At 42.4% G+C, this 24582-nt stretch overlaps 1 protein-coding gene across 4 annotated transcripts in view; it reads left to right on the top strand.

The window, feature by feature from the left end:
- Window positions 1-24582, top strand: part of CACNA2D3 (calcium voltage-gated channel auxiliary subunit alpha2delta 3) — a 948786-nt gene that overhangs the window by 622348 nt on the left and 301856 nt on the right. For all 4 annotated transcript variants that reach the window (XM_073010036.1, XM_073010035.1, XM_073010037.1 and 1 more), the window contains one exon: window positions 17154-17232. In XM_073010036.1, coding sequence (XP_072866137.1) covers window positions 17154-17232 — 79 coding nt within the window. The remainder of the gene's footprint in view (window positions 1-17153; window positions 17233-24582) is intronic.

Raw genomic sequence — 24582 nt, 5'->3', positions numbered from 1 at the left:
AACAGAAAACCAAACACCGCATGTTCTCACTCATAGTTGGGAATTGAACCGTGAGATCGCTTGGACACAGGAAGGGGATCATCACACACTGGGGCCTGTTGTGGGGTGGGGGGAGGGGGAGGGATAGCATTAGGAGATATACCTAATGTAAATGACGAGTTAATGGGTACAGCACACCAGCATGGCACATGTATACATATGTAACAAACCACGTTGTGCACATGTACCCTAAAACATAAAGTATAAAAAAAAAATTCTAGAAAATTTGTAAAAAAAATAAAAAAGTAGATACTGGGAATGAAACAGGGATCACTTGTTATCCACCCTCTAGAGATCATGGCACTAGACACTTTTTGCATATATCTTTCCATTATTTTTCCATGCATGTATATATATATTTGTGTATGTGTGTGTGTGTGTGTATATATATACACATACACATAAATGGAATCAGACTTTATATGGGGCATTTTGAAACCTCTTTTGTTCATTTAGTGATGTCTTTCCAAGTCATTAGCAATCAACTTTACCATTATTTGTGATGGCTTCGTGAAAGTTCATGATTAAATGTACTATAATTTAATCCCCTTCTGTGATATATTTAGGTTGTTGTAATTTTTCTCTAATGTGAACAGTACTGCGACATATATTCTTTCTGCTAAATCTTCATTTCTTTATATGATTGTTTCCTTGTGTTGATTTCCTAGAAGTAGAATTGCTGTGTCAAAGGTTATGCACATTTAAAATATTTAATAGATGTGGCCAAGTTATTTTCAGAAAACTTATGCCAATTTACATTCCCACCAGCAGAAAGGATATTTCCCAATACCCTTGTTGTTAACACATCATTTCCAATTTGATAGGCAAAAACAAAAATACTTTAAACCTTGTATTTGTATTTGTGCTTAAAAGTGAGCTTGAACATCTTGTTCTCTGTCTTTTGTTTGTTTTTGTTGCCATGGGTAGTACTTCTGGTATCTGCTGGTTCATGCACTTTGCCCTGTTATTGTGTTCTCATGTCATAATGTAGCAATTAAGAAAATGAGCTTTGGGGTCCCACATGGCTTGAAAAGGTCCAGTAGCTATCATTTGCCTGCTGTGTGACCTGGGACAGATTCTCACCCTTTGTAATCCTTGGTTTGTTCAACTGTTAAATAAGAATGATGACAGTGACCACCTCAATGCAGTCGTACCATGTATGGTACCAGGTTTGGGGCTGATGTTCAACATGCTAGGTTTTAGTACTTCAGCCCTCATTTAATCCCTCTATTTCTTTTAGCATGTTCTTACTCTTTATACCATGATGGATTATCCCCACTTAGCTTAATTGTATGCAATAACCTTATTCATTTTTGGGGTTTTTGCTATGGATTGGCAGTTGGGAAAACAACAGTGAACAAAACTAATGTATCTCCATCATGAAGTTTATATCTGTGTGTGTGTGTGTGTGTGTGTGTGTGTGTGTGTGTGTGAGGAACAGAATATAACAAGAGGACAGACAAAATAACTGTAAATTACACCATGTGCTATGCAGAAAACCAACAGAGGCTAAGACAGAGACTAAAAAGGGGAACTTATGATAGATAAGGAGAAGGGAAAGGGTCTTTTGGAGATGGAAAGTTCAATGATAAGACCTAAAAAAATAGGAAGGAGATAGTTGTGTTAAAATGTTCTAGTGCAGAGCAGGCAGGTGGGCAATATGTGCAAAGGCCCTGTGGCAGGAGAGAACTTTAGGTGTCAGAGGAATTTTTTATAAGCCTAGTCTGGGAAGAAGAGGGAGGGTGGTTGGGAATTTGGCAACTGGGGCTGAGTAGGAGGGCAAATGGAGGTGAGATTACGAAACAGGGAAGGGGCCAGCACATTTTGCATTTTATTTTAAATATGGGAAGGCCTCTGTAGAGCTGTGAGCAAAGAGGGGATCTCTATCCTTTTTTTTGAGATGGAGTCTCACTCTTTTGCCCAGGCTGGAGTGCAGTGGTACAGTCTTGGCTCACTGCAGCCTCCGCCTCCTGGGTTCAACCAATTCTCTTGACTCAGCCCCCTGAGTAGCTGGGATTATAGGCATGCACCACCGCTCTCAGCTAATTGTTTGTATTTTTAGTAGAGGTGGGGTTTCGCCATGTTGGCCAGGCTGGTCTTGAACTCCTGACCTCACGTGATCCACCCGTCTCGGCCTCCCAAAGTGCTAGAATTACAGGCGTGAGCCACCAAGCCCAGCCAGAGGAACTCTATCTTATTCCTGTTATAACAAGCTCTCTCTGGGGCTGGATAGCAGTGGAAGAGCTCAGTAAGAGTTCCACCTGGTTCTCCAAGTGAGAGGCACTGGTGGCTTGGACTAAGAAATTAGTAGAGGAGATAGAAGTCACAGAATTGTATTTTAGCAAGAACATTCCAAATAAGTTATTTCTCCACTCCGTGTTGTTCACTAGGACCATTTTTAACACCGGCTGTCATTAGAAATTGCCCAGTGCTCTGAAAGAGTGAGTTTCCAGGTGGCAGATAATCTGGCTCCTCTCTTCAGTGTAGTAGGGTACTGGTGACATGTCCTCAAATTTACTCTTCCAGGAAAAGCTCTAGTCTCCCAAAAACCCATGTTTGAAATGGAAGATTGCAGAACTTCCTGCAGTCCACAGGAGCCATTGGCTTTGACCAGTCTCTAGACTCCCAACTGAAGGAAACATATTTTGAAAAAGTCAACTGAGTTCCAGCATATGGTATCTTTCTCCTCTCTTGATCCCCATGAAAAATGCTGACCCTAGAAAAACAACAAACAAGCAAATAAACAAAACTATGAGGGTGAGGAAACAAGATAGACGCCAGCTCTCAAGACCGTTTACATTATTCTCTCTTAAAATACATTGTTCCTCTTGGTTTACATTTCCCTGATTTGTTTGCTCCCTTGCAGAGCACCCTTTGCCATCATCCCTGTACATTTCCATGTAAGTTCTGCCTATGGGTTTATAGCTTCTCTACTGACAGGAAGCTCTTTGAAGACAAGAATGATCAAGGATCCCACATAATCCCACCTTCTTCAGCCCTTATCTGTCACAATGCCTTTTTCTTCCATTATTGTATGACCAGTACTACTTAACTTTTCTTGCTTTTTTCTTACATGTAAGACTTAGGGCTGGCACAGTGGCTCACATGTGCAATCCCAGCACTTTGGGCGGCCAAGGCAGGAGGCTGTCTTGAGCCCAGGAGTTTAAGACCAGCCTAGGCAATATGGCAAGACCTCATCACTACAAAACATACAAAAATTAGCCATGTGTGGTGGCACACGCCTATAGTCCCAGCTTCTTGGGAAGTTGAGATGGGAGGATTGCTTTGGGCTGCAGTGAGCCGAGATCATGCCACTGCACTCCACCCTGAGTGACAGACAGTCTCAATAGGAAAAAAAAAAAAGACTTGGCAGAGATGGAAGAAAAGAATATGGAGGCACTTGGGGAGGCCGAGGCGAGTGGATCACCTGAGGCTAGGATTTCGAGACCAGCCTGGCCAACATGGCAAAACTCCATCTCTACTAAACATATAAAAATTAACTGGGCATGGTGGTGTGGGCCTGTAATCACAGCTGCTTAGGAGGCCGAGGCAGGAGAATTGCTTGAACCTGGGAGGCAGAGGTTGCAGTGAGCCAGGATTGCACCACTGCACTCCAGCCTGGGTGACAGAGTAAGAGTCCTTCTCAAAAAACAAGCAAACAGGCCGGGCGCGGTGGCTCAAGCCTGTAATCCCAGCACTTTGGGAGGCCGAGACGGGCGGATCACGAGGTCAGGAGATGGAGACCATCCTGGCTAACACGGTGAAACCCCGTCTCTACTAACAATACAAAAAACTAGCCGGACGAGGTGGTGGGCGCCTGTAGTCGCAGCTACTCGGGAGGCTGAGGCAGGAGAATGGCGTAAACCCGGGAGGTGGAGCTTGCAGTGAGCTGAGATCTGGCCACTGTACTCCAGCCTGGGCGGCAGAGCGAGACTCCATCTCAAAAAAAAAAAAAAAAAGCAAACAAACAAAAAGCATGGAGAGGGCCTGCAAGGTTATTTCTAGGAACAAACAGTTGGAAAAGTCATTGGGATTCTTTTGGCCTCAAATGTTCATCTTACCAGTGCACTATGCTTAGAAAAGGAATAGGATGACTTTGCATTTACATGATCCTTCTTATCAACTGGAGCTGGGGCCATAGAGTCCAAGATTGCATGTGTCCTTTTCAGGGAAACCAAGCTCTTTGTGGGGAGGGTGCAGTAGTGACCCAGTTCTGGAATGACAGAGCTATTTACATATAGTTTTATATATGTATAAAGAAATACATATATTTTCTTCATATTCCTTTGTCTTCCCCATTCTATAAAAAGTATTTCAAGAGCTTACAACTTCCACAAGGGCAGAGACCATATGGATTTTTTCCTCCCCATTGTGCCTCCAGCATGGAGCAGGATGTTCGGTATCTAGCAGGTATTTCCAGTTAATACTTAATGGATGGAAGGCTAGGTGGGAGGGTGAGTGGATGGGAAACATAAAACAGAAAAGGTAACACAAGTCAGTTGTCAGTAGCAAGGAGAAAAGGGCACCAAAGATGGGAGCCACAGAACACCTGGTCTCCAATGGGGTATTTGAGCCCTCTGCTTGAGCCAGTTTGCATATGCAAAGAGGGAACCAGGACAGCTGTACAAATCACGGTCTGAGAGATTAAGATGTAATGATTGCTTTGGATAAAATACAACTCATACTGACTGAAGGTAAGAAATAAACTTTCCCTGGGGCTTCTCAAAAAGAAGATAATGGTTGCCCCAAATTCTCAGGAACATTGACTTGCCTTGCCACCCCATTCACCTGAGGCTACTGCTCATTGAAGTCCTACTGGCAGCTTCCTACAGTAGGGTCTTCAGCCAGGGGGGCATGCTTCCATAGTGGGAGTTGAGGATCTTGGGTTAGTAGAACCCCTGGAAGGGCAAGAGGTTGGTATACAGAGAGTGAGCTTGTACAGATCACCAAAAACCCATGAGTCATTCTGATCTGTCCTTCCGCCTTCCACAGGGAGCCATGTCCCTACTTGTCTGCCTTTTGGAGAATCACAAGCAAAACAGAGTGAGCACTGTCCTCAGCAATATCCTTGCAGTTGTCTGATGAGTCCTTGACTTTTCTTACTGACAGAAGTCCCAGAAGGCAGTAGGTGAGGTGACAGGGGAAACTGCTATTTTGGACTAATTCCTAGTGACAGGGAGGATGGGTTGGGAAAATATAAATGACAAGAATCTTGGGAAAAGGCAACTGTGCTAGCTTAGAATTCACAACAGCTGTTGGTTTTAATGAGTCTGAGAATGATTTGGGTAGAATCCAAAACTCCTGACTCCTCGACCTGTAACCTGCTGCTGTGCTGCTTCTTCAGGGTGGCACAAGAGGGGACACTGTGCAGATGCATGTGGCTTCTTACTGTGGGGCTTTGGCCCCAAATCCCAATGAGAACATCACGAGGACTCCAGCTGCACCCAAGACCAAGTGGGTCTTGGTCGTGTACCCTGATGTGGGCCCTTGGCGTCTCACTGATCCAGACGCAGGGGGAGGCAAAGGGAGACAAACTCAGGGTAGGGGTGGATGGCGGGAAGGGAGAGCATTAAAGGAAGAGATTTCTCTACGGCCTAGAGAGACACACCCAGGTCATGTCATCAGGCTTCATACTCTCAGACCTTTCCCTGTTTCTCTGTTCTATTTTTCTCTCTTTAGGGTCTAGGCAAAGAGCACGTTTGGAGATCTCCTCTTAGAAGACCCCTCTTCCTTTGCAGAATTAATCCTCCCCTGCCCCTCAAGTCCCAAACATTTTACTCTATTTGATCCATTTCACAACAGCCATTTAACAACATCATTCTGGTTCTATGATGTTGACCAATTTACAAGTAAGGAAAATGAGACTTACAAAGATCAAGTAACTTGCTGGGCAAGGTGGCTCACGCCTATAATCCCAGCACCCTGGAAAGCTGAGGTGGGTGGATAGCTTGAGCTCAAGAGTTCAAGACCAGCCTGGGCAACATAGTGAAACCCCATCCAAAGAAAAAAAAAAAAATAAGAAAAATTTAAAAATAAGACTGTTCTTTCACCAGGTTCCACAATGCCTTCTTTGTTGCAAATCAGGGATCCATGTATGTGTTGGTCTGCTTTGGAGTTTTCTTTGCTGGTCCATTGGATGATTTTTGTATTTGTACACTAAAGCCACACTGCCTTAATTACCATACTTTATAATAAACCTTGATAGACAGTGAGGTAATTATCCTGCCTTGTTCCTATTTTTTTAAGGAGAGTTTTTGGATATTCTCATTCCTTTGTATTTTCATATAAATTTATTTTATTTTTTAATTTTTTTTTTGGAGACAAGGTCTCTGTCTGTCACCCAGACTGGACTGCAGTAGTGGATCTCGGCTCAGTGCAACCTTGACTGCTGCTCCCCAACAACTCAGTCTCCCAAGTAGCTAGGACTACAGGCGCGCACCACCACACCTGGCTAATTTTTGTATTTTTTGTACAGATGAGGTCTTGCTGTGTTGCCCAGGCTGGTCTCGAACTTGTGGGCTCAAGCAGTCTGTCTGCCTCGACTTTAAACAGCACTGGGGCCGGGTGCGGTGGCTCATGCCTGTAATCCCAGCACTTTGGGAAGTCGAGGTGAGTTGATCACTTGAGCCCAGGAGTTCAAGACCAGCCTGGCCAACATGGCAAAACCCCATCCCTACTCAAAATACAAAAATCAGCTAATGTGATGGTGCATGCCTGTAGTCCCAGCTACTTGGGAGGCTGAGTCATGAGAATTGCTTGAACCTGGGAGGCAGAGGTTGCAGTGAGCTGAGATCGAGCCACTGTACTCCAGTCTGGGCGGCAGAGTAAGACTGTGTCTCAAAAAATAATAAATAAATAAATAAATAAATAAATAAATAAATAAATAATCAAGCAACTTACCCCAAGGCCTCACAGCTCATTTGAGGGAAGACTCAGATTCTGAATATGGGGGTATCCAATTCTTAGCCCTGTTTGGTAACCACTGCTTTCTCCCAACTTGTCCACCCACTCAGCTCTGGCTTCCATGAAATGATGCCATCTGTCCACTGTTACAAAGTGTATGGAAAAGGAGAGATTTCCACTGAAAGCTGCTTGGAATAGCAACCATTGCATGGCTATTTTAAGATGTGATCTTTTCCCCACTAGGGAATCCCTGAAGCAGGCAGTTATTTAAAATACAGTTGGCTTCAATCTTTGCATGTCTTCCATCTAGAATCAAGAGGCAGGCACCTAAGAAGAAATATTATAATACTGATCATCCATCCATGGGAGGCCTTGCATAAGACACCATTTTTCTGGTCCCTGACTATGAGGCTGTAATAACAAAGACCAGAGCTTTTTCATACCTCCATTTCCTCATATATTATCACTGAGCTTCAGGAGAAAAAGAAATCATGGGAATTGAGAATAGAGAAAGTAAAATCTCAACTGATTGATAACAGATCAGTCTGGAAAAATAGAAAAGTGTTGAAAATGGAGTCGCAATGAAGGAATGAGCTCTATGCTGATAAATTCAACTATGTCCCGTGCTGACTTCCTTTAATTTCCCAAATTTGTGAAAAGAAGGATAGAAAAGGTGGGTAACTAATATTCGTTGATAATACTCCATGCCAGGTACTGAATTGGGCACAGGTGCCTCCTCCTGCTCATATCTATGTTTCAGTTTGGAAGTAGAAATAAACATAAGTAAACTAATAAATCATTAATGTAACTTAAGAATATACTGAGTATCATGAAGGAAACTAAAGGGGTGATGAGGATGAGGTAGCTGGGGTGAAAGAGAGTTAGCCATGCAAACAGGAGGTGAGGGGCACTCCAGGCAGTGGGAGAGGTGGATTGAAAGACTGGAAAGCCAGAAGGAGTTGGTCATGTTTCTGGACCTTCCAGGGCATCTTAGCTGTGGTGTTAGGAGTTTAGAATGTATTCCAAGTACAATGGGAAGGCACTGGAGGGCTTTAAGCTAGAGAGTGACACAGCCCCATGATGTTTTATGAATATAACCATTGCCATCCCAATTTGTGGAACAATTTATTCCCCTTTGACGTAAGTCAATTTTTTGATCTGTTTTTGGTTAATTTAATGGATTTAACATGTTAGTTGCCTTTTTGTTCATGGTATTGAATCTGTCATCCTTCTTGAAAGATGGGGCATACCTATGAACAAATGGCTGTCACCACTTTGATCTCTCAGGGTTTCGGAGGGCAAGGGTAGCAGGATGGGGCTTCTGAGCCATATAAATCCTAGGCCATGTAGTGTCCAGCAGCCTGAAGCTTGGAGACAGGTTTCTTTCAGGATCCCTATTTCACTAGACAGGGATTTTATGGTATTGGCCAATCAACAAGTGTTTGAGTGCTGGCCCTGTGCCAAGCACTGTGCTGGATTCTACAGACTCAGTTCTGTCTGTCTGTCCCTTCTATCCCTGCTCCTTTACATGTGGTCATGCAAAGGCTTCATGATGTGATGTGCATCATAAAAACTCAAGGTCCACAGTGATGCCTATTCTGTCTCAGGGCTCCTGATTTCTCCACAATGTCCCTCCATGTAGAGGACTCACTTCTGATATGACTTTTCTGGATCTGAATGTGAATAGCTGATGTCTGGTCGGCACAAAACTGTCACAGAATGGGCATGTAAATGACCAAATGAACTTATTTCTCAATTTAGTGAGCATATCCACTAAGGGGGCCCATCTTGATCACCCAAAGAAACCATTTTGATTTTGAGGAATTTATAGTGCAAAATACGAGAGATTTATAAGACAGGGATTCTTAACCTGGGAGCCAGATGTTCCTAGACAATCCAGATCTGGGTTTTGGTGGAGGAAATGCCCCAGCCCTCATGAATTTTATCTGAAATTGTGAGTATATAGCCTTTGGATTTTGCAGGGAGGGAGTAAGGGGTAGGAGAAGGTTTATAGCCCCTGCCAAGTTCTCAGTGGATCCTTTGACTCTCCAAGGGTTATAAAAGTTGTAATTGTTATTATAGCTCTAGTGTTCCTGATTATGTTAGAAACTGTCAACTCCATTATCCTTGGTATTGACAAACATCAGTGATAGTTTGTCAAAACCCACCCCGTGAAAAATCCCATTCTTCACCCACAGGAGTCAGCTTCCTCTTCAACCAAACTTCTGGGCAGGATGAGGGAAGTATCTATGGATGGAAGACTTGGCTTTCCTTGGCTCCCTTTGTTTAGTTTCACTGCAGCAAGTTATCTGAAATGCGAGTGGGGTGCAACTCTAACTGAATGGGATTTGATACTTCTGACCTGTCCTTGCATCCATTGTCTCATTTGCTGTTGATCACCAATGTGAGGTGGGTGGGTGGAGGATCCCCACATTGGGGGAGGTGCAAGTACAGCTCAGTAGGGTTAAATACTTCACTCAAGATCACCAAGCCAGTAAGTGCAGCATTGGACCCACCTGGAACAAATAATACTTGGTTGTTTTAAGAATACCTGGAATTTGTTTTAGTCAGGTATAACAAGGTACACAGACACAGAAATGATTGTCATGAAGGAAGAAGTATATTGTATCCATAGTTTTCTAGAAGCAGAAGGCATGCCATACTATGAAGACCCACACAGGGAAGTGCCAAGGCAAGATGAGCAGGCAGAGAGAGAGATCTAGAGGGCAGAAGCCTTTATTGTGTTTTCCATGGGAAGAAAGAGGCAAAGCAGGCCAACCAGGCTTAGCATTGGGTAGTCAATCGTCTCAGTGGGCACTGGGGTAGAGGGGCTGTCCCTAGTTGTCTGCTACCTGATCCTGGGGTGATTAGGGCAGGTGGTATGACCTCAAGTGTGAGAGCCTGATGGAGGTAGGTGATTGGAGGCATGGGCTGTGGATTGGTTGGTTTGTGTATCAGAAATGCACTTGCAGGCCAATTGCTTACTATCTCCAGGAATTAGCTAACCCTAGGAGGGTCATTCCCTCCAAGGTCATAAGGCCTCAGACATCAGAGCAATAATAGTACAGAAAATCCAAAGACATGGTTAATATACTGACTCTGTCCCCTGAATGAATTCAGTGAAGCTGGACAGTCTAATAAATTGCATCACACACCTTTGAGGATATTTGCAGCTTGACTTCTTACTGCTCCATTGAGCTGTGTGTAATCTCTTGTGTTCTGTTGTACCAATTCCAGGTCATAGTCTCTGGGTGGCCAAGAAACACCTGTCTCCTTCACCTTGACAAAACACATGGCCATAAAACTAGACTTTTATCCCTTTGGCCAGAAGATTACAAATAACAATTTTTTTTTCTGAATTGGAATTTTTTTTTCAATACCACACATGAGGTATCAGGCACTCGTGCTTGGGAAAAAGGAGATTATATAGACTCTTAGAGCATCCCCAAGGTGACAGTCCATTTTTCATAATGATCTATGATATTCGTTTGTTGAAATTTTATTACTTTTGTAATTTAATTCAATTTATCCCATTTTATTGCTTGTTCAGGGTGGCGTTACCATGGTTGCCTTTCTCTTCCTTCTGGATAAGGATGTTTCTTTTTTTATTATGAGCATGATGGCTTCTAGATTAAAGCAGCCTGCTCAATATAACTGTTTCCTTTGGAGTCAGCCTTCTCTGAGCCCATCTCTACTCTCGTAGAATTTTCATGAAGATAAATATTGGCAATGATTTATGAAGCATTTATGTGAGTAATCAGGTTCCAACCCTTATCTTCTTCTTAAAAATTAAATATTTTATTCAGAAATGCTTCTCTGTACCAGAAATCACAGAAATGACCAAATAACTATGAAAGTTCATTAGTAATATCTTTTGTGAAGATATAGATTAAGAACATATTCATTAGCTGCAAATTGACTTCAAAACATAAAGGAGACCCCTTTCTAAAGCGAAGTCATTCATCATTTTGAGAAATCCTGGAAGTATTTTAGGGAGTAACTGAGTTGGGCAGTGAGTCCAAAAGGACGTGAGCAGGTGAGAGGACAGGAAGATGACAGGAAGGCATGCCTAATACGGAGGCTGCCACTTAGCTAAATTAAAATTTAGAACCCATGAATGTGGGAATCCATAGGTAATGAACAGATTTGATAGCAAATGACATTGACATAAATAATTCATATAAATTGCTTGCTTTTAAAGGTAGAAGGAATGGATTTGTAGTTAAATGTTTTTTAAAATAAAAGATTACCTTCTTTTTTCTATAAAAGTATAGACTGTTTTTTGAGGCTCATAAGTGCTCGGTCTCCAAACCTTCCTTTCCTCTGCCTCTGGGAGCAAGAGTGGAATTACTGTAATTCCAAAGATTGTGAAGACCCAGCTCAGCAGCTACAGACAACAGGCTACAGATCTGCCCTTTCTTGGGGAAAGAGAAAAGTGTAGTTAGCTAATCCTGCTTGCCAAGTCCGGCTGATATCTCATGATCCTGCCTTCTTCGGTTGACACAAGCTTTTTAAAGAATGTCATTTTGATCCAGCTTCTCTATTTTTTTTAACCACCCACTGGATTGTAAACTCCTTAAAGTTTTGCCTCAATCCTTAGTAAACTGTAGGAATAGCTTTCCTGGAAATGGCTCCAGTGATTTCTTAATGTTTGGTCTCACTTAGACCTCATCTGCTTGGTGGCATTTTTTTAAAGTGTTGGCCTTAGCCCACCTGTGTCAGATCCACCATGGGCATTTTAAAAAATGTATATCCCTGGGCCTACTTCATTCTGAACCTCAGGAGGGTGGGTGCTAATACTCCACCTTCGACATGTGATTCAAGGCCCCTGGTGATACTGATGCCTTGTGAAGTCTGAGGACTCTCACTGCCCTGGCCGGAGCCACTGTCATCTCTCACCTGGAACATTGCAGTGGCCTCCTACTTACTCCCTCTGTTTCTACCCTTACTCTCTATGGCTATGGATGGGACATGGGCATTAAGAATTATAAGATTATCATAGGATAATGGAATGGGCAGTCAGGTTGAGTTCATGTTCATGAACCTGTGCTTTCCTTTGGTTCATGAACCTGTTCATGACCTATGCTCTACCCTGCAGCCAGAATGATCCTTTTACATTATGTATCAGCTCATGTCAGACTTCCACTCAGTCCCTCCTGAAAAAAAAGAAAAAGTGACTCGCAAGGGTCCATGTGATGTGGCACCCATTGTATGTCCAAGTTAATTTCCTGCAACCTCTGCTAGGTGATTATATTCCATTAACACAAGCCCCTTCAATATCCCTGGAGCTTCCCTGTCACAGCGACCTTGTACCTTTTGTTCCCTTCACCTGGAATGCTCTTTCCCATTAGCTATGTGGCTTGTTCCTTCTCCCCCACTCCATTTTGTCTAGATCTCTGATCAAATACCATCTTATCAGGAAGACCTTCCTGTCTTCCTTTTCTAAAAATGCAGCCCCCTATCACTCTCCATCACCTTACTTTGCATTATTTTCTTTATCAGCATTTAATCCAACAAATACATAAACATTCTATATGAATTTGCCATTTGTTATGTTTCCCTCCCAAGAAAATGTGAAGTCTCTGAGGGTAGAGTTAGTTTTGTTTATCCATGGTAGTTTGGCACCAAGAATGGTCCCTGGCACATGGTAGGCACTCATGAGTTACACGTGGTAAATGACAAACTGCTACTCTTGGACTCTCTCAGAAGCACAAGGCTTTCTTCATTATTGAAGGGAGAGATCTGCAGGCAGCAGCAGCCTATTTTCTGTCTGTGCAATTGCCCCATATAACTCTCCTGGTAGCCACTTCCCTCCCCTAATTTTAATGGCTGCAGAAAGGAGAAAATTTGATTCATTATCTTTACAAAGTCACTATCTATCTTCCCCAAAGGTTAAGAAGAAGGGTACCCCTCTCAGTTTCTGATGGGGATTGCATCTATGTGAGTAAAAAGCATAACTGCTTTTTTGAAAAATCTGGATGAGTTTTTTGTTTGTTCCATTGGGGAAATTTTATATTAAGTAGATTAAAGTAAGTGACTTTGAACTTTGAAAGTCTACATCTTAACGTTTTATTAAGCTTAATTGGGTTCATAGAACATTTAAAGACCATCCAAACTTAAGTGGGAGATCAAAATGAGCGAATGGGCTGATGCAGACTTCTTTTTACCCCTGCCTTTGAGCTGCATTAATGAAAGTGGTGCGCTCCATGCCTGCAGATGATGAGCATGAAAGCCTGGCTTTCCAGGGAGCTCTGGTGTAGGCCACAGAACTATGCCACAGCACCTTCCCATGGTTGTCTGTGCCGTGTACCTGGCCTTCAGGACCACCCCAGATCTGGGTCTGCCTCATACTCACTGCATCAGAAAAGTAGCTGGGCTCAGGGCAGACCACTGAAAGTTTGTTATGTGGTGCTTCCTAGGGAAGAAACTCCAGTTGTTGGAAATAAGATCCATTAGGGTATAGAATCTGTTAACGATGGAAATTGGGAGCGATTTGACTGTTGTTCACAGAGGTTTTGCACTCAGTTAAATGAGCAGTAGCGTAAGGCAGCACTAACTGGAATATGCAAGGCCAGGACGTAATTTCCACATGTCATCTCTTTTTTGTGTTTGATTTTCACTGCAACGTTTATTCTTCCTGTGTCCTAACAGAATTGTTCAGGAAATAGCAATGTCATTACTTTCTTTTCACTTAAAATGATCTTTAATTATTAAAGCAATGCTAGTTTATTTGTAAAATGGTATAAAATTTATGAAATAAAAAGTGTGAGGCTGCTTTTAGAAAAAAATAGAATTTTGTGCTACACCAAATGCACAACTTGCTTTTCACTTTTACCAGTGCATCATGGATGAGGACATAGCTGCCGGATAGCCCACTACACGAATGTACCATGAACTTTTAGCCAGTCAGCTATCAAGAAAGACTTAGAATTTAACAGTTTTTGACCTTTACAAGTAATGAAGGTGAACATCCATGTACTCTTAATTGTGTATTTTTGAAAATGTCTAAATCTGAATTCTAGGGCTTCCAGAAAATATGTACTCTCTTCTACAACTTCTGTCATTTTTGTTGTCTCTTAGTCCCTGTAAGCATTTTATTTGTTGTTCCAGCTATAAGATAAATGCTTAGGGGTGGAATTACTATGTTAAAAAAAAATACACAAATATAAAATGCTATTATTACATTTCTCTCCAAAATATTTCCTACTTTAAACTACTTTAAAGTAAAATCTCTTTTCTTCTGTGGTCAGTTGAAAGGCATTATTGTGAGAGATGTAGGGTGTGAACCCAGCATCCTTTGATTATGTTTATTTTGTAGGCAGGCATGCAACAAGTCATTTTCATGCCATTTCTGCTCAGATAAGGAGGTCAGTGTACTGGGAGCCAAGGACTACAAATCAATGGAAATATTGAACATTGTTCTGATTTTCTTTCATAAGCAATAAAATAACATATAAACTAACAAAACAAATATAATACCCATAAACCCCTCAGCACATTACCTGACCCAGGGGATGGTGCTGATTGTAGCAGCCACTGCGGTGGTGGTGGTCGTGGTCGTGGTAGGACTGTGCTGGTGAGGTAGGGGACGTGGTGATGGTTTTCATTATTGTGGTTATTGTTAGCACAATTATTCTTAAGCAGCCATGTCTGATCTGAAGTTTGGCGCGATCTTACTGGTTTTCCAAATAGGATGCCGTCTTTTAAATGAGGAGTTATGGAAGTTTTGCTAGCGATTCACAGTATTGTTCTGGAGTTTTAACTATGTCTCCAAGAGAACTCAGTTTATATGAAGGTTCTTCATCTAGACAGCAGAGGAGGCTGGTACTCACAGCCACCTTTGCTCAAAAATATGGGTTGTTCTGTATTGGGTCTTTGTTTATAAAGATAGATTCATTGCTTCATTTCCACAGAGGCATCTCTTATGCTTTCTTGCTTGCCAAGGAGCCAGTGGGGATACAAGTTTTTATTGGTCTAGTGTTTCCCCTTTAAAGAGCTTAAATTTGAAATTAAAGACAAAGATTTATGAGAAAGCATGGGTCTGGTCTCAAGAGACTTGATTCCAGTTCGTCCTGGATTCTGTGTGTGCTGGCTCTGGGCCCTGGAGCTGGTTGGGATCTTCTGTATTGACCAAACCAGCATCTCCCAAAGGTTGAAAACAGATACCAGTGCTATCCTGAGGTCTTAGAAGTCCTCTCTCATGAGATGAAAGTTTGATGAAATTAAGCAAAACACTTTACTTAACTGGGCCTCAGTTTCTCCTCTCAATCAGAGATTCTCAGTTAAGTGCTGACAGTGGACAGGCATAGAAAGTGAACAGAGGGTGCAGCTATATGAAGCAGGGTCAATGGTAATCACTTTTGGCAATATGAGGCTGGATCTTTGCTTTTTTTTTTTTTTTTTTTTTTTTTTTGAGACGGGGCCTCACTCTATCACCAGGCTGGAGTGCAGTGGCGCAAACTCGGCTCACTGCAACCTCTGCCTCCGGGTTCAAGCAATTCTCCTTCCTCAGCCTCCTGCGTAGCTGGGACCACAGATGCATGCCACCATGCACAGCTAATTTTTTTGCATTTTTAGTAGAGATGGGGTTTCACCTTGTTGGCTATATGGTCTCAATCTCCTGACCTCATGATCTGCCCACCTCAGCCTCCCAAAGTACTGGGATTACAGGTGTGAGCCACTGTGCCCAACTGGATCTTTGCTTTCTGTTCCCCCCAAGAGAAGCCAGAATCTCCCAATTTAAAAAAACAAAGCAAAACAACCATATCCTCACTCCCAAATGTGACTCTGATGGGAGTGGTGTGGAGAAGAGCCAGAGGACTGGAGAGAGGTCTGTTTGCCTGCCCATCCACCCGGAAAGCCCCCTTGCAGGAGCTATGATAAATAAAGTCATGGCCTTACCAAGCACAGATGAGCACAGACTGACATTCCATAATAATAACGTGCATTTACATATCTCTTTCAGTTGGGAAGAAACCATTACCTCACAACTAGCCTTCAAGTTACAATGCCCAAATTCGAGGATATGCATAATTAAAACAGAATATTCATTTTTACAATGCACTGTAAGCATTTATGTCTTTTTATGTCTCCATGTATTGAGTATCAATGTTCCAAGTGCAGTGCTCCATCAGGGCCCAGCCAGGTAAAGGAGACATCCCTTCCTTCTCTCGTCAAGTGGATACCCTAGCGAGCAGATTGACTTCACAGACCAGCTACACAAAATACCAGCTAACCACAATTGTAGCAAAGGCTGGGGAGGAGCAGTAGGAGCACTTGACCCACCAGACTAGAGAAGCTGGAAGGACATCACCTGGTAAAGCCTTTGATACCACCTGATGAGTGTCATTCATCTAATGCCATGTCTTCATTGACCTCAGTCACAAAGAGGTGGCCACAGGCTGCACATGGCCCCTCAGAAGGATTTTGTTTGGACTGTGTAGTGTTGACCCACATACCATTTTAAATTGAATTAAAAGATTTTAACCTTTTCATTCCTTATATTTTTTCCATTTAACCTTAAATACCATCTGGCAGGTAGGTCATGCTTTGTTTCAAAGAGTTCTGACCTCATAAGAGAGGGTTGAGAAACCAATAGAAAATAAGAAAGCCAGGTTTTTACATATGTTCTTTGCTCTTCAGGAACCAAAAGCTTAGGAAGACTAGAAAGATTCCCCATAGGTCTCCTGGCCACAGGCTGTGTCTCTCATCTCAGTTAATTATCTTCTAATATCATGCCAGACACCACAGATGGTAAGAGAGTGTCTGCAGCCTGTCCTCACCATTGGAGGGAAATGTTGAGGGTCTTTCAGGGGCGTTTTTATTCCCAAGAACAGCACACTCTGCATTTCCTGTGTGAATGGGGAAAATGGTTAGGGATTTGGTCCAGACTTAGATGATACTTGTCCATATGTGTGAAGCAAGCCCAGGCCCATGAGGCTGCCAGTCTCCCATTCCCAGTTATTCTTCTCTGTCATGACTTGCACACCGAAAAACAGCCACCACCAGTGCCATATGGTTTAAAAGATCAAAGACCCCTGTTTTGAATACATTTTTAGCTGACTATACTTCAGATGTCTTAAATATGTTCCTGCAGATGAGAAGCATGGAGCATTAAAGAGGTAAGCCACATGTGTGTGAGCCATGCATGTGATCTGCGCAGGATGGCGAAAAGTGAATGCCACTCAGCCATGCGTTTGTCTTCCTTTCAGGTTCGCATCTTCACATACCTCATTGGACGAGAGGCTGCATTTGCAGACAATCTAAAGTGGATGGCCTGTGCCAACAAAGGTGGGTCTTCCCAACGTGCTTGGCTCTGAATAACTTGCATCTACTTTTGCAGAATTAGGAATATTCATGAGAAAGTAGAGAGTTCTAATAATTCTAAGGTAAAGTCTGGGTGTATCTAAGTGATTACTGATAGACTTGAAATGGTTTCTTCCAAATTATGGGTTTTTTTTGTTTTTTATTTTTTTGTGGACAGAGTCTTGCTCTGTTGCCCAGGCTGGAGTGCAGTAACACGATCTCAGCTCACTTCAGACTCTGCCCCCCGAGTTCAAGTGTTTCTTGTGCCTCAGCCTCCCAAGTAGCTGGGATTACAGGTGTGCCCCACAATGCCCAGTTAATTTTTGTATTTTTAGTAGAGACGGGGTTTTGCCATGTTAGCCAAGCTGGTCTCAAACTCTGGAGCTCAAGTGATCTGCCCGCCAAAGTGGCCTCATTACAGGCATGAGCCACTACGCCCAGCGCCAAATTTTGAGGACATAGTCAAGTGGAGTGGTTAAGTCTTCCCATTCTTCTGATCAGTAGCTGAGTAGCCTTGGGAGAATTACTATGGCAGAGACATTTACTGTGCATCAAATATCCATATGCTCTCTCGTCATTTGCAGCCTTCTTGCATATAGGTAGGGACTTCAAGACTGGTTCTGGCCAATAGGGCGTGAGTGAAATCAACCTGAGTCATTTCTGGGCTAAAGCATTTGAGAGCTAGTGTGGTGGTGTTGGTACTCTCTTCTGTTCTAGTGAACTCTGAAGGTACATGGTCCAGACAGAACAGTCATGAGATGCAGCAGCCTTCATTAGCCTGGGTCCCTGAGTGAACACATGGAGCAGATGACTTTCACTGTCCCTTGCCTCTGCCAACCCACACTGGATTATAAATAGTGTTCATAACAAATAAACTTTTGTGTCGAGCCACTGAGATTTTTAGTTTGATATGTTCTTATAGCATAACTTTACCTATATTACTAATTAAGTTGGTCAACTTTAACTTGCCTCAATGTTCAAATACTCAAAATGGTAACGGTAATAATAATTCTTCCTTTAATTTTTTTAACTAACAAAATCATTTATATTTATGGCATACAACATGATGTTTTGAAGTATAAGTACATTGTGTAATGACTACATCAAGCTAATTAACATATGTATTGCCTTACATCTTTATAATTTATTTGTGATGAGAATACCTAAAATCTATTCTCTTAGCAATTTTCAAGTGTATAACACATCGTTATTAACTATGGTCACTATGTTATACTATATATCTCTTGAACTCATTCCTTCTGTCTAACTGAAAGTTTGTATCCAGTTCTTCCTTTGATTCTTATTAATGAAATGGTGCATATTAAGTGCCTCGTTCAATACTAGGACATAAGAAGTGCTCAGTAATCATTAGCTTTTTTATATTCATAAGGTTAATTGATTACCAATCCCCTGTTGCATGTCAGAAACAAATAGTTTGGGGACAGCACTGGAAAGTCAGTAATAGGGCTGCCCAGTCTGTGAAGGCCTTCTTTTCATTTTATACACAGCCAAGAAGGCAAAGCATAGTAAGTTAATAGGTGGGAGAGTCCAGACTCCTTGTATCCAAATTGAGCAATCACTCTCCACCAACTATGGGCAAGTTACCAAACCTATCTGGGTAGGTCTGAGTCATGTCATCTACAGAGCAGAGGTGGTGACAATACCTTCCCCTCAAGCATGTTGTGGGCATGACATGATGCCATATAAATAAAGTTGGTAGCTTGGTCTCTGGTATGTAAGTGCCCTGAGTTATTCTCTCATGTTATGTTGATCTCTGGGTCCTGTTTGCCTCCCTTCCGAGGCTACAAGCTCCACGAGAGCAGCATTTGACTCTGATTTCATCTTGGGTGCTCTGACAGAGCCCAACCTCGTACCACAGTGTGTGCTCCTTTGATGTCTGAAAAAATAGGTAAGTCGACTCTAAATCCTAATAAAGGCAGGCAGGTCCTGTTGCACAGGTGATTGACTCTAAATCCTAATAAAGGAAGGCAGGTCCTGTTGCACAGTAGATTGGGATTGATAGATTTCAGCGGTCTGCTTTCAATGGGTCTCCCAAGCCATCCTTCATAAAAGCCCCAGTGTTTGGACTTTAGTGGAGAAAAGAGGACTGAGTGAAGGCTTTGTGGGTCTTCGCTCCAGTTTTCATGACCTAAGACAAAGTTGTTTTAGGTGCAAGCCACCAAAGTTGTTCCCTGAAATTAAAAAAAGGGCGTTTTGGAGAGAGAGGGGAGTGACTCAGAACCGTGGTGCGAAGGGAAGCTTGGGTCTCACAAGGGAGAAGGAAGACATGTTTTTGTTTTTCTATTCCTTCTCAGTTTCTTCTGACACGTCCATGGCATTCTTACTTCTCTGTAGGTAGACATACCCTACTATGGCATGCATATAGCCAGGAATGGCCACCCCGTACCATGCATGCCCATCCATCCACATAACAATACTGTGGGCAAGGCACAATATAAGAAAGCAGAATGTATATCTTTTCCATTTGAGGCTGACTAGCAAATCTAAAGTCTAATTTCATGTCCTCCCTCACCCTCTCACCCCCGTGAAGAGATTATGGTACCCAGCTTGGGCCAGTTCTTTCTCCCTGCTGAATTGGGTGTGGGCAGAGGAAGCCCATGGAGAAATAAGTGCTCTGGGGGACTCAGCACTGTGGATGGGAATGTGGGAAAGTTCTCTAAGAATAGGTGAAGAGGCAGGCTCTTAAACCTCCACCCATCTTTCCCTTTGCTTGGCATTTTCTTTAATTATCTGCTTTTATTTAAACAGTCTTTTAAGCAAGGCTCAATTTCTTCATCTGAAAAAGGAAGGGCTGCATGGAAGTTTTTAACATATCCTTGAAGCTCTAAAATAACACATTCTACAATTGTTTTCGTTCATTGTCTGGCTTGCTTCACTAAAAGGTGTCAATAATTCTACTTGTCTCAGAGTTATACATTTGGCTTCATTTCAGGGAGAGCTATAGGAAGAACACAGGCAGAGGAGATGGAGGCCAAGTAGATCCCAGAGTTCCTCTGAGTGAAGAGGCCTTTCTTGAAATTAGTTTTGGAACTTTGTTGACATTTAAAAACCTTGAGTTAGCTATACTTTTCCCATTTTTTCCTTTATTCTGTGGTCTTGAAAAAAGTTTCTTTCCATTTTTTAATTTTTTTAAAAAATTTCCTGTTATTTCTTGCCACATCAGATTGCAATTCTTCCATCAGCTAGTATGCATTTAGTCATGGGTTATTGTTTTTACCACTGTCTGTGTCCAGCTGATGAAAATTACTCAAATTGAAGTCTTGTCTTAATCAACTAATATTACACCATAATTTAGTTTTAGTCATTGTTTATAAGAATCTTCGAGGCATCCTTTTGAAGACAGTTTAGTCAACTCAGAGTATTTTAGGGCCCGGCTATAGAATATAGCCTTTAGGATTTATAAGTTATGAGTACAGCAATGCAGAAAATCCAAGGAGGTAATAGTAGCTGCTTGGCTGGACAGGCTGTGGATTCCATGATAATTCTCCTTCCCTTCCTGTCCACATCCAGTTATTTCCCTTGCTACCAGAGTTAGCCCTTCTCGATAGTTTCACCTTCCTCATTCTGCTTCTATGTAAAGAGCCTTGGGAATGTCACTGTTTGCCGCTCTTCAAAGTAGCAATGCCATCAAAATGTGATATTCCAGTCATCTGTGCCCATATAAACATTGGCTTCACGTTGCGTCAGTTAAGGGGTTTTGGACCACGTAACATCGGTGAGCAAGTATTCTTCTATGGTCATTAATTAAATCATTGTTTATAGTCTCAGATTGTTAAAGTATGGAGGCAGCATAACATTTTTCATCTCAAGTGTCATGAGGTCCAGAGGGCCCCCTTACATATTTTCACCCTGACTCGGCCAAGTTCTGCAGTGAAATGAAGCATTAGCATTCAGGGACCAGAGCAGACCCAAGGAGAGTCCAAGGAGGCAGAACTAACCCACCAGGCCTGACCACAGAATGACCCTGGGAGGGAGCAAGAATCATGAGGGCTCTCACATTGTTACTGAGTTAGTGGTCAAGGACCTGCTATCTGTGCAGGACTTCTTCCTTGGGAGTCTGGTAGCCATGGAGACAGTTCTTAGCCAGCAGATCTCAGACACTTTCCTCTGGAAATGAATGTCTGGGGACATTCGTAACCCCCTTGCAATAGTTCTCTGCCTCCTCCAGTCTACCAGCAAAATCCAGGGAGGCCTGGAGCTTGTGAGTTTATTTCATTTTATGCATAAGTAGATCCTGTCTTGAGGGAACCAACCCTAATGAGACAAAGCAGCAAGCCATTTTAAATACATTAAAACAATCATTGCCACTGTAGAATGGCTGGTGGAATTTAAAGTTCTGTGTTCACACTATTTCAAAAACAAGTGAACTGGAACACAGAAAAGAGGGCCGACTACTGACTAGCTCAGATATTTCACAAAGCCATGGTGACCTTCTCTAACATTCAGTATGCCAAGATTTTAAATAAGCACTGGCTGATTCTCCTTCAAAAATCACAGTTAATGGAGTGTTTTCCAGCTGTGCAAATAAAGAAGGGCCTCCATGTTTGGGTTCTCAACCGATCAGTCATCGTCAGGTCCAATGGAAATGCCACATGTGTTGTCGTCTGCTTAGCTTACCCCTTTTCTGTGGGCTAAAGGTCATTCTCTCCTTACTTGAAAGAGAACTGGTGGCTTGAGACTTCCTGGAAGGTCCAGCTCCCAATCGTTTTTCAATAAAAAGATTCTTAACCTCATTATATCTTTCCACGTGTAGTGTCCCCCAAAAGATAGCTTCACATTTATGAGGCCGGAATGGTCATAGGCAGGAGAAAAGTGGCAATTAAAACATTTTGCTATTTCAAGACAGGTGAAGGAAGGTACAAACAGCAGCTATTTAAAAACCTTTTCATAGTTCATTGCACACATTCCTTAGAATCAGAGATTTTGAGTGGCGATGAAGATGGTGATGCTTGCTGTTATTGTAAAACAGCAACTAAGGATGGCAGGCTGCTCACTAAGTGCCAGGCATAGAAAAGAATACATCTGTGCATTACCTCTTTTGATCCTTCCAAAGGCTCTTGAGGTACTGTTATCATCCTTTTTGTCTACAGAGAAGGAAACTAAGGCTGAGCAAGACTAGCATCTTGTTCCAAATTACCAGCCAGCAGGCGGTAGAGCTAGGATTCAGGCCCAGGTGATCCAAAGCCCCAGCCTGAACTTTTCACCAGATGTGAGGCTGCTTCTCTTTGGAGAGGAGAAAGCTGTGATTCATAGAGAACTCTTACATATCTCTCTTCATTTGAGGTAATCCAGGAAAAGAAAACTAGAGGGTGAGAAAGGACTTCAATGTGCCATAATTAACAAAGGCCAGAGCTGGGATTTATGCCCAGCCTGTATGTGCTGGAAATGGCACTGCTTCAGCTTGCACAGTGGTATGGTTCAGGTCCTGATGTTTCAGAGTTGGGGACGTTAAGGCTGTAGATAAGATGAGACCAGGAGAAACCACGGCAAAGTGTGATGGGTGCAGCCACAGAGCTATAGGAAAGAGACAGCATTCCTATTTCCCCAGAGTGTACCTTTAGATTATTTTCTTCTTTCTCTTTTATTTTTAACTTGGAGTTAGAAATTAAAATGTAGTCATAGTCACAAAGGAAAAGATATGTCCCTTGCTCTGAGGCTCAAGCTGATTTTGAGAGCTCTGCTCAGGAGTGCAGTTCTCCCACCAAGGCCATTGGGCTCCTTGCCCTTGATGTCCATTCTCTCCAACATCATGAATATGGGCTCTTCTGCTCTCAGCACTCTACAGGCCTCTTGCTTGTTTTTTGTGAAGTCAAAGAAGACAGGGAGGTAGGAAGCTGTTTATAAATTATACATTTTTCTATAGAAATAAGTGGTTTTTTTTCAGTAGTGTGTGATCTTGACAGGGAGGAGGAGGAAGGTGAAACAGAACACAGTATTGGGAGCGTCTTCCAAGAACACCATTGCTCATAGGGAATGCAAACCAGGGAAACCACAGCATCACCTTCACTGCCCTCCTAAATCTCATTCTTACCTCGGCACCCTCTGGAGACTGAAATTTTGGTACTGGCTCTCAGGTTTTCAGCCTGCCTTGCTTAAGGTGGGAAGAGTCTTTAGAAAGACTCAAAGATTCAAAGGACTCAAAGGAAGCTACAACCATCACTCCAAAGATGGAAGGAGGACCTCACTATATGAGGTAGACAGCTAGGATCTGCCCTCCAAGGACAGACTCCTGGTACCCTCAGATCTGGTCATTGCAAAGTGGAGTATTTAATGATTCACCACAGGAGCTTCTCGTGCTCAGGCAGCTTTGAGGCAAAAGACTCTAAAAATCCCCAGGGAAGGGTGGTAATATCTCAGAAACACAAAGCACTGCACTGCATATGGTTTATCACATGCAGTATTTGTAACCCAGAGTTCACAGAAGGAGCTCTGCAAGGGAATAAGGTAAATAAATTGATGTTGTAGAGAAAAATGAGCAGACCATTTGTAATAGGTGGCTAATTTCAGCATTAATTGCTCCTTGGTAATTACCGAATGATTGCTGATTCTGTTTTCTTACATGATATATGAAGTTTGAAAAAGCACATTAAAAAAGAGAATAAACATTCAAGACCTAGAATTTAACAGGAAAAAAACAGAGGGAAAGGGAAGGGAAAGTGGCCAGCTGAGAGAATACAGAGGGAAAACAAGGGAAGTGTCTATGGTTACAGCCAGATTCCAGCCCTTAGCGATTTCCTATTATCAATCATTTGTTAACTAAAACTTATACTAAGACATTAAAAAAAAAAAGACTCAGAAAGATTTTAAATGTTAATGGGTTGGAATCAAATGTGCATAAGCTTTGCAGCATACATTGTTATTGTTAATATTATTTTTAAAATTTTATCTTTTCTTACCTTTTTATACATCTGCATCCCTGGTCTACATAGTGAAATATAAGTTGGAACTATAGACTGGGCTTTGAGTAGAACTTTGTTATTGCTCATTGCCGAAACCTCAGAGGACAGTCATATATTGCCCCATCCCCATCCTCAACGTTCCCCAGCTACAATACACAAATAGCCCATTAGAGTTACCCTTCTGGGGCAGGAGCTCAGAGCATCTCTCCTGTCCCTTCCCAACAGCGAAAGACGCAGTGTCTTCAGTGGTTCAGAGCAAAGGCTTTGGAATCAAATGAACCTGGATTTGAATTCATCCAGGACAGATTACTGACTCTTGAGTTTGTGTTTCTTCCCCTACACGGTGAGCATATGCATTGGGCCATCGTGAGGCCCACATGCAGAAAGGCAAGGTGGATCCCAGTAAGACCTCAGT

This window comes from Chlorocebus sabaeus, chromosome 22, assembly GCF_047675955.1.
Source record: "Chlorocebus sabaeus isolate Y175 chromosome 22, mChlSab1.0.hap1, whole genome shotgun sequence".
Taxonomy (NCBI): domain Eukaryota; kingdom Metazoa; phylum Chordata; class Mammalia; order Primates; family Cercopithecidae; genus Chlorocebus; species Chlorocebus sabaeus.
Note: the sequence above shows the minus strand (reverse complement) of the source record. Positions and strands in the feature narration are given on the sequence as shown.